Genomic DNA, 12,563 nt, shown 5'->3' on the forward strand with positions numbered 1-12,563 from the left:
CCAGCTCAGCAGAGGAAAAAATGGTCTAAAATATACCAGCTTTAAAAAGTTTCTGATCCAGAAACATCTGCTGAGCTGTTGGGTGCTCATAGTGTGTAAAATTTGCAGAACTAATTTAGGAAAAAGCATCCAAATCACCCATTTGCACTTCTACCACCACAATGATCTTTTTTTTTTTCAGACTGCAGCCAATTTATAACATTTTTCTAACAGATGAAGCAAAACGGGGGGGCATTGTCAGAACTCTGTGGGAAACAACTTTGGGTTGGGGAAGATTTAGGGGTTTTTTATATATTTATTGGAACATTCTACAAAAAATGGATTCCTGAAAATGAGTAAAACAAATCACCTGAAAGCAGTAGTGTAACTGTGTGGGGGGAGGAGTGACTGGGACAATTACTTTTGGGGAGGGGGGACAGAGGAGGAGGGGAGAATCACCCACAACTGTGATCAGCATGACGACACCCCATGCTGCCTCCAAAGGCAGCAGCTGCCCTGGGTGTGGAGCTGCCTCACTATGCTGCCTAAAATAGACTGTTCATGTAAAAAGAAATCTGTCTGCTTTCCTACCATTTAAATAAGAATATTTTATTAAATAAGGCATTAACACTTATGTTTAGCATTGATTACAATCTCTGGTGATGTAGAACACGTGATGAGTTGAACAACATACCCCTTGAACAAAGTATTCCTCCTCTTGGTATTTTATTAGATTTTGTCTTTAACAAGAGCAATTCTCACATTGCTGATCTGCTAAAAGTTCCATCGTGGGGATGAGGTATTTGAGGTCTTGGCATGCATCACATCTAGATCTTTGCTACCTATTTATGGTTTGTTTTCTATTGTAGGCATCGCTTAACAAGTTGATGGAGACACTTGGTCAAGCAGAGCCTTATTTTGTCAAGTGCATTCGATCTAATGCTGAAAAGGTAAAGACCTACTCCCTTAATTATCTTTGCCCAGCACCCAGTTGTAAAAAAACCCCATGACTCTTCTATATTCATGTTAATGCCCTGCACAAAGAAAAAGGGTAAACTGGAGGTGTAGAGGTCAAATACCTCTGTCTGGCTCTTGCCATATGCCATGGTTCTAGATATTACAGTCTTCTAGAACAGTGTAAGCCAGTGTTTTGAGGGGTCATGAACATAGCCACTGCAGCTGGCAGGGTCCAAGTATTAATAGCTGACCACAGCACTACTGCTTCAGTTTTCAGGAACACTGAACACATGGCTGTCTTCAGGATTGTCTGATCTGGAGCTGTGCCATGATGCACTATTTTGATTTCAGTGGAATTCAAGAACTTAATGAGAAGGTTCACGTTGCCCCAAAGCACCGCTGCTGGCCTGGAGTTTGAGCAGTAGAGTGACGTACCAAGAGAAGTGGTACACCTATCACCTTAGTTCTTTTGGGTCTGGTTACAACCCAAGATAGCTTAGACTACTTTGAGTACCTGTAAAGTCTTTTATTATTCATTCACAAAAAGAAAAAGGACCTTGGGAGTGAATTGGAGACCATTATTAAAATGTGTAAATAGTGCATAATATTCTTACTTGCTAAGTTATAGTGGTTCTTCTGGTTATACATATCTGAGAGCTATTTCATAAGCTGAACTGAATTATTTGCAGCTCTTCCCATATGTGAAGGATTTAGGTTTGCCGTGACTCAACACTAATGTCTTGCTTAAATTAGAAAATCCATATGAAATATTAATTTGAGAGAAACTTGCAGAATAAATGTTGTCAAATTAATGTTTGTTCATAACAATTTTCCTTTATGGTTTTTAAAAATTATTTGGCTTCTTGGACTAGTGGCTTACTGTTGGAAAAACAAAGCTGGAATGAGGCTGGCTGGTTTATAGGTTAACAGAGTTTTTCTCTAGATCCCCATTTTAAATTTGTCTAGGGAAGTTGTTTTTGAAAGCCATTTCCCTGTCATAGCATTCAAAGACCAGTGAAGAACAAGTTAGGCTGGGTCTATTTCCTGGTGGTTCATGTCCCATACTATAGCTGGCGTGATTGCCAGCATGTAGGAATTGTACATGTTCCTTGCCTAAGTTTTGAAATCAATTTTCCTGTCCAGGTATTCTCGAGTCTCTTGAAGTATTTATGGCTGAGGGAAGTACTTGCTAATTGTTTGGCACTTTTTTTCTTTTAGCTCCCTCTGAGATTCAATGACAACCTGGTGCTTAGGCAGCTGAGATACACAGGAATGCTGGAAACAGTTCGTATTCGGCAGTCAGGCTACAGCTGCAAATATTCCTTCCAGGTTAGACATGGCACATTTAATCTCTGTTCATCTGTTTTATATCATCACTGTCACATTCATTTGTGTGCTGCTAGTGCTTATTAGGTACCCTTGTTTTTATGCTCTTGATTGTGTGCATGAATTCAAAACTAATACAGGTAAATGAATTTTGTTGCTGTTGGCATAGAGGCATAGAATAATCTTATGCTGTGCCAGTGGACCTCAGCTGTGCTACTCTAATCCTGAACCAGAACTCCTAGCCCCATTGCAGGGTGCTGGACAATATGATGATTTTGTGATGTGCCCATGAGCCTTATTCTTCATAAAGCACATGTGCAATTATATGCAAGTTCTTAAAATAAAGACTGTAACATCTGTTGGAGGCTGAAATAGATACATGCAGGCTCTTCTGACCTACAGAGGAGTTGAACCCATCTTTCCAAAAGTGAAATTCCTTGGGCACTGGATCATAATCTTCTGGAGTAAAGTGTCTGTATCTAATGTTGTCATGGTGTAAAGCACAGCCTGTTCCTAATGGAAGAGTCCTGCCCAAGCACTAGTTGGGCCAAATGAGCCTAGTGAAACAGTAATGATTCCAAGCACTCATTTCTCTCATTCATGTTTTCTTACTATATTTTTGTTGAAAGTGCTGTAAAAAAAGATTTTCTCTTGTAATAGGTGTGAGTCAGACTAGGGGCAGAAAAGTTTCTCTTTGGTTTAACTAATGATCTCATTAGGACAGATGTCCTAGTACTCGCTTGTGGTTTTTGTTCCATTTCCGTGAGGTTGTATTTGTTAGTTCAGTCCATTTAACTCTGGGAGCTGGTGTTTCCTCCCTTTATGTGCCAGTGCACAATGCATCTTGCTGTCCCAAACCCCATAGGAAGGTTTATTTTGTTCTTTCAGATTTACTTGTTCAAGGGAGCTGCTCCTTTTTACTGTCCTTTTAATGATTTTGCAGTTGTTTTGGTCAAGCATCATGTCATGTACAGCAGCTGTTGGAGAGAAGGACTGCACGGTTCCTTTACAGGAAACCAAAATTATTTCTTATTTTGGAGTATCTGTCTCCAGAACCTTGTATTTCTGCACCTTGAACCGTCACTGTGGTGACTGCTGAAATGCTTTGTGCTTTCTGAGATACTTTGCAGGTTTTGGTAAATCCCTCCTGTAAGGACTGTTTGAGGATTCATGGCATGTTCTTGCAGAATGGCTCAACTCTCCTCTGTTGACAGACATTGCAGTATCTCTCCTCCCACATTAAACGCCCATCAAGCCTACATTGTCATTTGCTTTTCATGCAAGCTGAGAGCGACTAATCATTTCATGAAGCAGGAACCTTTACATTTGGAAGTATTTAAAATGCCAATTAGGTTTCTTCTCATTTACTAAAGCATGCCTGAAGTAGCCAATGCAAGAGTTAGCAGAGCGTATAGCGAAGGGACAGAGGTGTGGCTTTATTTAACTGTGGCTTCTCATTTTACAGGACTTTGTGGATCATTTTCATGTTCTTCTACCACAAGGAGTCAGCCCATCTAAGCACAACATCCTTAACTTCTTCAGGAAAATAAAGCTCAACTCAGACAATTACCAGGTTGGGAGAACAATGGTAAATGTCATGGCTCAAACCACAAAAATAAAGTGTCCTTGTACCTTTTCAGCAACTATATAATTCAACTTCTTTTTATACATGTTTTCATTAACCCAATTGTGTGGTCCCATGGTTCTCTAAAAAGCAGACCAAATCAGTGAGAAGGGTTTGAACAATGTCAGACAAAATGCAGACTATTAGCAGGTCTATTGCTATTCAGCTCAATCAGGATGATTTAATTGTGCTTTTAAAACAAAGCATCCTCCCAAAGTCTTCACTTGTCACCAGACTTACTGCTCTGACATCATCTTCCCTCTCAATACTGGGAATTATGGGCCACTCTGATTTATGTTTTACATCCAACCTGTGACAACCATATGCTGTAGATAAAATTTCAGATGCCTTTTTAGGTATCCCAAACTCAAGCCACCTTCTAGGCAGCTCAAGATACGTAAGCCTGTTGCATTAAACCATTTCTCTCTTGTGGTTGAGGAAGAACAAAGGGTATTTTTCTGACTTTTCCTGTTTGTTTGTTTGTTTGTTAGGTTTTTATGAAGGAACAGGAACGCCAGATTTTACAAGGCCTCCTGCATGAGGAGGTGCTCCGAAGAATTACTCTCCTTCAGCACTGGTTCCGCACGATGCTGTACAGGAGGCAGTTCCTGAACCTGAGACAAGCAGCAGTGATCATACAGGTGGGTGATGATGACAGTGTGTTTTCACCTGGATTGCTAGTTACTATACATAGCATAGTTGGTGTGCCTGGTCTCTTTCAGGCATGTAAGGCACAATCCCTGCCTTGAGCAGTTTACACCAAAATTGGTCCCATTGTAATGAAGACCTCCAGCAGAGTGGAGAGAAGAGGAAAGCTGGAGACATTCAAATCCTTATAGCCATTAAAAATCCTGTTGTAAAAGTCATCATCTTGGTTTAATCGCATTGACCATGTTGCCCAGTCTGCTTACCTTGACTGACCTCCCCCCCTTTATCCTACTAAATCAAGCACAATCTTCTTGTCTTTGTTTTTAAATCCTTTAAGGACCATTCATTCCTCACTATCATTCATTTCTTAAATGCTGTGGAGACCTAGATTATTGTCCATGCTGCATCAGTGATGCCACCTCTGATTGCCCTATGTCAAACTTTCTAACAGAATACATCATGCTTTCTGCCACACGAGCCCTTGTTCTTGGGAAGAGGTCCCTGTACAAATCCCCAAAGCAGCTACATTGTTTTCCTGTAAATACCCACCGGTGCTCTGATATCTACTGAACACTTGGTAATAGTTAGGCAGCTGGTGTGCTGTGACCGCTGTTAATCAAGCCACTTATAAGAGTCTCCCAGTAAGTTTCTGCTTCCCCCATCTTTTTGTCTTACCTACCTGTTGTGTCTCAGCTTATTTGTAGATTGTCAGTCCTTTGGGGCTGATTGTGTCTCTGTGTTTTTGTGTAGGGCTGACCGCAGTAGAGTTCTTACCAGTGAATGTAATTTCAGTACAAGTAATAATTTTAATTAGATTTCTTTTTTCTAATCTACTTAAATTTAAAGTAGATTTATTTATAATTTCAGATACAATTTTACTTTTCCCAAAGGTAAGTGAAGTAATATGTTTCATGAAGTAAGATGGAGATGGGAGCTGTGAACTGTAATACTCAGTTATTGAGTCCCAAGCAAGCAAGCAACAGGTTTGGATGGGTTGGCTTTAGTGGCATAAGAAAGAGGTTTGAAAATACCATTTTGCAGACAAACACGGCCAAATTCCAGCCGAGTTAGTGCAGTTCTGCATCCTTCTCATGTAGATACTGAAAAGAGTTTATTCTGGATTTGTATTCTGGGTTTCCCTAAACCTTGTTTGCTGCCTACATGGATATTGAAAATGACTTGGAACTTTTCCTGCCAATAATTTTGTGGCCCAGAGATTACTGTGCCTCTGCTCCTGAGCAGCAAGTTGTATTTAATTTGACACATTCAAAATCAGTAGATGGATGCATTTCAGTGGTGCTCTGAGTATGTGCCTTGTTAAGGTACTTGAAATTACTGAATATTAAGTGCTTAAAGAAATGCAATATTATTATAGTTTCTCAGTGTGACCATCTTCTACATCTTGACTTTCTCCACACACTCCCATTTGCCCAAGTGTTTGAACAAAACACAAACCAGGCATCAAAGATGACTGCTGCTCTGGGCTAACAAAGAAAGTAAAGAAACAGCCACTTAAAAATAATGTACATTTTAAGGTTTTAGCCACTGATATCAACAAAAACAGTGCTAGAGATCTCAAGTGCTAGCCAGACACTTGATGTTCTGCTCCTTCCTGACACAGCCATTTCCTGTTAAGGGAATGAGCGCCTGTTTATTTGCACTGTAAATCTGGTGCTGAAGGAATGCTGTTTGTTTTCTCTGCAGAGATGTTGGCGTAGCTATCAGAATAGAAAGCAAGCCAAAGCTTCCCTGGTTGACCCCCTTGTTCTCAGCAATGCAGCAGTCATTCTCCAGTCCTACTGGCGAGCTTATGTGGAGAGGCGAAAATTCTTGCAGATGCGGGTTGCAGCTTTCATCATTCAGAACTGTTGGCGGGAGCACTGTAGGCGCAAGCATGCTGCAGCCACGTGCATTCAGGCCGGATGGCGAGGATACTGTGCAAAGAGACTCTACAAGGCCAAGAAAAAACGAATCATCCTGCTGCAGGCTGCCTGTAGGGGATACATAGTACGACAAAGGTAACATGATTAACTTCAGTGGACAAAAAGGGGAAATGCTGCCTTAAGTTGATGGTTTAGCAAGAAGCCAATGCAATTTGGAACAACAATTCCCAGTAGTGTCTCATACTTTTGTTAGTAGTCAGTCAGCCCCCCTTTGCCTTGTATGTATGGCCCTTTGCATTCTCACTGCTTGCTTCCCACTCAGTCCACTGTCTAGCCTACAGTGGATCTTGCTCTGTTCAGAAGCCCAATCTCAGGATCATCAGAGTCTGTTTCAGACTGAGAGCTTTGGCTGGCACAGTCATGCCCTTGGCTCATTGAAGAGGTATTATCCCTTCCCAGAAGGGCTGGAACTTCCTAGCATAAAATAAAAGATTTGAGAGCCAGAGCACACCCTTAAAGTCCTGAAAGAGTTTACCTAATGGTACCTCAGCCAGGAGAACTGGTAAAGAACAGACTCAGAAAACCAGACTCTGAACTGTGCTTTTCTGGATACATAAATTCAGAAAACAAAAGCATGAACAAAGTCTAGAGCTGTCGTAGTCACCAAAACTTCAGCTCTTCCCATGGGCTTGTCTACAGACCACTCTATGATGAAATTAGATGCAGTGGTGAGAAGCATACTCACGTGCTCCTGCTCTACATAGGAAAAATCCCAGAAATGAAGTAGTGGATCCTCCTTAGAGCACTCCTGAGTGTGTCCCCAGTGCACCTCTCAGCTCTTTGCCTTGGGCATGCACTTTGGTGTGCACTCAAGTTGCTTTGTGGCAGCTACAGCTAGTTTCTGGGATTCACTGCCTACAGAGTGGGAACGAGTGAATTAAAGGATTGTAGAAAAGTAGGTCTCGAAGGGACCTCTGGAGCCATCCAGTCTGCACGATTCACCCATTCCTGTGTAAGGCTTGCTCCCAAAGTTTTAAAAAATAGGTTAGGCAAACATCTAATTGCCTAACCTACCTTTAAAAACTTCGGGAGCAGGCCTTACACGGGAATGGGTGAATCATGCAAATTGGATGGCTCTGGGAATTTATTGCACAAAAGTCACAAGAGGGTGTAAAGTAATCATTCAAGGTAATATGGGTGTTTAAGCAGTAGTGGTTGAGGTGCACTTCTCTGGCATCCCTGGACTCAGCACAGAAGAGCAGGGGGGGGGAAAATCCTGAAGATACTTGTTGCCATTCAGAATTTGGGAAACAGTGATGTAGGGGGAAGTGGAGCATGCATATTCTGTGTTGCACATTCTCACATTTGAATTGCATGTATTAGCTTAGCTAAGGCGTTGGACACAGGACCTTTGTGATTCCTATACAGAATCAGTGCAGTGCATCCAAGCGGCAGAAGTGGACACTGCTCTACCATCTGACATTTTTTGCTTTCTTCCAGGTTTAGAGCTTTAAAAGAGCAGAGATTAAAAGAGACACAGCTGGAGAATGGATTGTTGGTTACAGAAGAGGATGGACTGGAAGCAGACAATGCTTTGAAAATTAAGGGCTCAGACCCATCTAAATGGGAGGATGGCTCATTTGAAGAGCGAGTGAGAGCCATAGAGGAGCAGAAATCACTGATAGAAAATAACCGGGTGAATCATACAGATCCATTGGATGGCCCTGAGAATATATTGCACAAAAGGCATGAGAGGGCCAGCAGCCAAGATGGTGTGGACATTGAAGAGGAAATAGCTGTAAGAGAGAGACCCAAATCCCTGGAGGATCTCAACCAGAAAAAAGTGGTCCGCGCAAAAAGAGAAAACCGAAGAATGCGTGAACTGGAACAGGCAAAATTTAGCTTGGAGTTGTTGAAAGTTCGTTCTATTGGAGGAGTGTCTCCCTCCGAGGAGCATCGGTGGTCCACAGAGCTTGTATCGGAGCACCCTCATTCTCCTCAAGGAACCCCAGAGAGTGAAAGCTCTCAGGGGAGCTTAGAGATGTTAAGCTGTGAGGACACTCAGAGTAAACTTGATTCCCTAGTTTTAGGTGAGCAAAACGTGCAATCAGTCTCCACAGAGACCCAGGACTCTTTACTTGGCAGTCCTAAGCATGATTTGCAGGACAAATCTTTCTATGCAGCAGATGTGAACAGCAATTTATCAGGTAGAAAAAGGACACCTTTGAGCTTGGAAGTAACAGAGAGCCATGTTTCTACAGAGCGCATGGTTTCTGATCCCCAGAACATTTTCTATAAGATACATCCAAGAGAATCCTTTATTTCTAGTAATCTGCCTACCTTCTACATGCCACCACAGGACAACCTGAAAATAAATCAGTCACTGATGGAGAATAATCTGAGGAACAAACTAATGGAGAAGGAAGAAAGATTGGTCATATTTCCTGGGGTCAGGAAGGAGACTGAGCCAGACAAGGAAGAACTGGGCACGGCATTGAATTCAGAGAGCGGAGCGAAGCCTCCTGTCAAAACAGAGGAAAGCATAGCTTCGCTTGGACCCGAGGCACATTCGGCAGACTCTGTTATCAAAAGGCTGGAAAAGCTGAATGTGGAGAAGGAGGAGCGACAAAAGCAGCTGCAGCTCCAGAGGGAGAAAGAGATGATGGAGCAGATCCGGCAGCAGAAGGAAATTCTGGAGAAAGAACGCAAAGCTTTCCAGCAGCTTGAGCGACAAGGGAAGGGGGAGACCTTGCAAAGGACTGAGCCAAACAGGGTCAGGGAGTCCTCTCTCAGGCTACTGAAAAAAACAGCAGATACCAGGCCTCAGTCTCTCTTCATCCTGAACCCCCAGAGCAAGGTGGAATATTGCCTGGCCCCAACTACAACACCCACTTCGTCAGTAGACATTAAAGGGCTCACTGTTGCAAAGAAAGGGAGCTCCCCTGCCCATAGTGTCCAAAAAGACAGGCCTGTCAGCATGTTCATGGAGCGAAAAGAAGGTCAACCAGGAAGGACCCAAGAATCAGCTGGAACAGATAAATGGCATTCGAAACTGGCTGTGGAATCAAGGGACCTCCCAAGCAGCCAATTTGGAAGGACAGAGCGCCTCAGGCAGGCCCGAATCCCAAATCAGAGCGTTGATGGCTCTTTTAGCGAGACAAGGTCAAGTGCTATTTTCTTCACACCGAAAGACAGCCATTTCAGTCTTCAGTGAGTAAAATATTTCTTTCATTGTTTTTCTTTACGCTTGCAAAGCTGGGAGTATAATGTGACCCCTACTGAAGTGGGCATTACCATATTTACTCAAATATAAGATAAGTCCCCGCCCCCCCCAATCAGCATGGGGGAAAAAGCTCCCCATCTTACTTTTGCATGCAAGGAAACCTCATTAAATACCATGTCTATCATGAAGCTGCTGCCAAAAGCAGCATGTGCTCAGTAATGAAAACCAGCTATGAAACTTAATAAATGTAGCCAGCACAGAGAATGACTCTAATACACATGGCCCATATTAGGCAAACATACTGATGGGAACCTTTTTTTTTTTCCTTCATGTGGCCCTTGTGGGGCCACATGAAGGAAAAAAAAAAGTGGGTAGCAACACCTACTCAGTAATATTAACTTCACTAAAAAAAAAAAAAAAAAAAAAAAAAAAAAAAAAAAAAGCAGTTGCTCCTTTAGGAGAGTATGAGTACTGGGCCTGGAGGTACTGCAATACCAGGCTGCAGTGCCAGGAGGGCCAGGGCCAGCCCTGACACTCTTCTCTTGGTGCTAAAAATGCTGGTATGTTTGATCTTAGCCAAAAGGCTGAGAAGCTGATGGGAATCTCTCTCTTTTTTTTTTTTTTTTTTTTATGAAAACTTTTCATGTTCCAGAACCAGATCAGCCAAAGCAATTCTAAATCCATGAGTCAATCAACAACCGTAAGTGGCCCAGTACTGGCCAGTGCAGCCCATCTGAATAAGATACAGGCTAGTGCTCACTGTGCTCAATTCTCTTAAGTACCATGACTTTTTCAAGTCATGCTCAGCCACTAAACTAAATTTCAACTTCCTCTTCAGTCCCACGTCTGAGCTGCACCTTTCTTTCCTATTTCCAATGATTCCCGGTTCTTCACCTGCCTTAAATGTCTAGCAGACATCACCAAATGGGGCCCCAAACAGTTCACCCAGAATCCATGAGGTGAAGCAGGACCAGGTTCTCCTGCCCCTCATCTGCATATTAAGAGAAAGAAATTAAAAGAAGAAAGGATTTTTCAAGAAGAGCATTAGGAAAGACGTCTTTGTTTTAAACTGGTAGAATAGACTCCCCAAAGCAACTGGAGGAAATTTGAACAGACTTTTTAAAAAGAGAATGCAAAAAAACGAGTAGTTAATGTTCAAGCAACAGTCTAGCACCTGGTGGGAAATGGCATAAATGACTGAGCAGGTCTCTTATTTGTGGGAAGTGAGGTCTGCACAATTTTTTGTCCTACTCTGTATAAAGTTACACATTTAAAACTTTTAGTGGTAATCTGAAACTGCTGCATACACTGTATGTGCAGTTTTGATTGTAAATTGGCAGCGAGTTCATTCTAGGGGACGGGTTATGACGTTGGTATAAGGTTCTTCATTGATGTTCGCTCCTACTCCAGGCTGTAGCTCAAACTGGTTTGATCTTTTAGGCTATGACTATATGCAGAGAGCAGTCCGTAGTGATTTAACACTATAATTCCAATCACCACCACCCCTGCAGCTCCTGAAGCAAGGGTCATAAATATATTCATTGCTCTAATTATTGTTTAATTTGGTTACAGTATCATTTGCTACATACTAGTCACTTTATATGCTATGGGGAAAGAAAGCAGATGAAATCAATTTCTTTTATTTAGTTTCTTTCTTGTCCTGAGGAGCTCATACTCTGGAGAGGATCAAGTAATTTTATAGAATACCCAAAAGAAGATTTATTATAGACAAGTGGTGCTCTATCTGTTGGCCATGTGGGCTGGGTGAGTGGCAAGGAGCTAATCTGTGGGCCATTCGGGTCCCGGTTGCCAGGATCAGGTCTTGCTCTGCCTTCCCCAGCCCTGTGTGCCCCAGTTGGTCCCGTAGCACCTTCACCCATTCCAGCATACCAGAATTGGGTCCTGCATTGCTTCTGCTGGGCCCTGCACACCTGATATAATCCACAGGGCTATGTCATCCAGCCTGTGGGGCTCCCTGCAGGTTTGGAAATTTGGCAGCAGGGAAGCAGCAACTGCTGCCATCTCTCCCCTGCCCCCAAATTTCCAGACCTGTTGGGAGCCTGTGGTCTGGATGACAAGTCTGTGCAGACAAGGGGTTGAGCTCTCCTGGTATACACAATGAGGCATGAATAGGCTGCTAAGAAGACTTTAAATGTGGGCAGGGGTAGAACTCTTGTAGCCATCAGGGAAGCTGACCTGGACCCATGTACAGAAGATAGAGGTGACTGAGAGAGAGGCGAACAAGGGTGTGGGTAGCAACACCTACTTGGTAATATTAACTTCATTCATAAGTGCCAACGGTGAACCTGATGCTCTGAATACGGGAAAAATGAAGACTAAAAGAGCTTGCACTTTGGAATATAAGACCTGGTGAGAGGCCCTGAAGAAGGAATCACAGAGTAATTTTAAAACAGTCCCTTCTCATAGTCAGTATGGTTCATAGTTGGATGAAAGGCAGGAGCTCTGTTTATAATTCCCAATGGTATTAAGTTTAAGGTGGAAAAAAAGTAAAATAATCTCTTAAACTCATAAAATCAAATACCAGTTTGGCCTTGATCATATGTACTGAGATAGGAATGTTGCTGGTTCTGTGGGTGAACCTGTGCAGAGATCTAAATGTCTTTTTTTGTCGTTGTTGTTCTTGTTGAGTTTCAACAAGGAGTCTTCAAATCAATGCCTTTCAAAAGATGAACTACCTAGGAAGCCACTAAATGTTCCTGGGCCAGGCCGTGGGGAGGTAAGCTGCAGATTTCTTATTTTATCTTTTTAATCAAACATTTATTCTGTCAGTATCCTGTCATGTATTTGCAGAGAAAAGAACACTGACAGGCAGGCACTGCTAAATCATGAGCCCATTGGGGGTAGGGAGGCATTCACATTTACACTTTTTCATGGGGAAACCCTAGCTAACATGAGGACCCCC

At 42.5% G+C, this 12,563-nt stretch overlaps 1 protein-coding gene across 2 annotated transcripts in view; it reads left to right on the forward strand.

Moving 5' to 3' along the window:
- MYO9A (myosin IXA) overlaps positions 1 to 12,563 on the forward strand; it is a 382,153-nt gene that overhangs the window by 321,992 nt on the left and 47,598 nt on the right. For both annotated transcript variants that reach the window (XM_019504515.1, XM_019504516.1), the window contains exons 20-26: positions 849 to 929; positions 2,155 to 2,265; positions 3,728 to 3,850; positions 4,378 to 4,527; positions 6,239 to 6,552; positions 7,918 to 9,627; positions 12,290 to 12,377. In XM_019504515.1, the coding sequence (XP_019360060.1) occupies positions 849 to 929; positions 2,155 to 2,265; positions 3,728 to 3,850; positions 4,378 to 4,527; positions 6,239 to 6,552; positions 7,918 to 9,627; positions 12,290 to 12,377 (2,577 nt within the window). The remainder of the gene's footprint in view (positions 1 to 848; positions 930 to 2,154; positions 2,266 to 3,727; positions 3,851 to 4,377; positions 4,528 to 6,238; positions 6,553 to 7,917; positions 9,628 to 12,289; positions 12,378 to 12,563) is intronic.

The sequence above is a fragment of the Gavialis gangeticus genome, unplaced genomic scaffold, assembly GCF_001723915.1.
Source record: "Gavialis gangeticus isolate Ggan-Ray unplaced genomic scaffold, GavGan_comp1, whole genome shotgun sequence".
Taxonomy (NCBI): domain Eukaryota; kingdom Metazoa; phylum Chordata; order Crocodylia; family Gavialidae; genus Gavialis; species Gavialis gangeticus.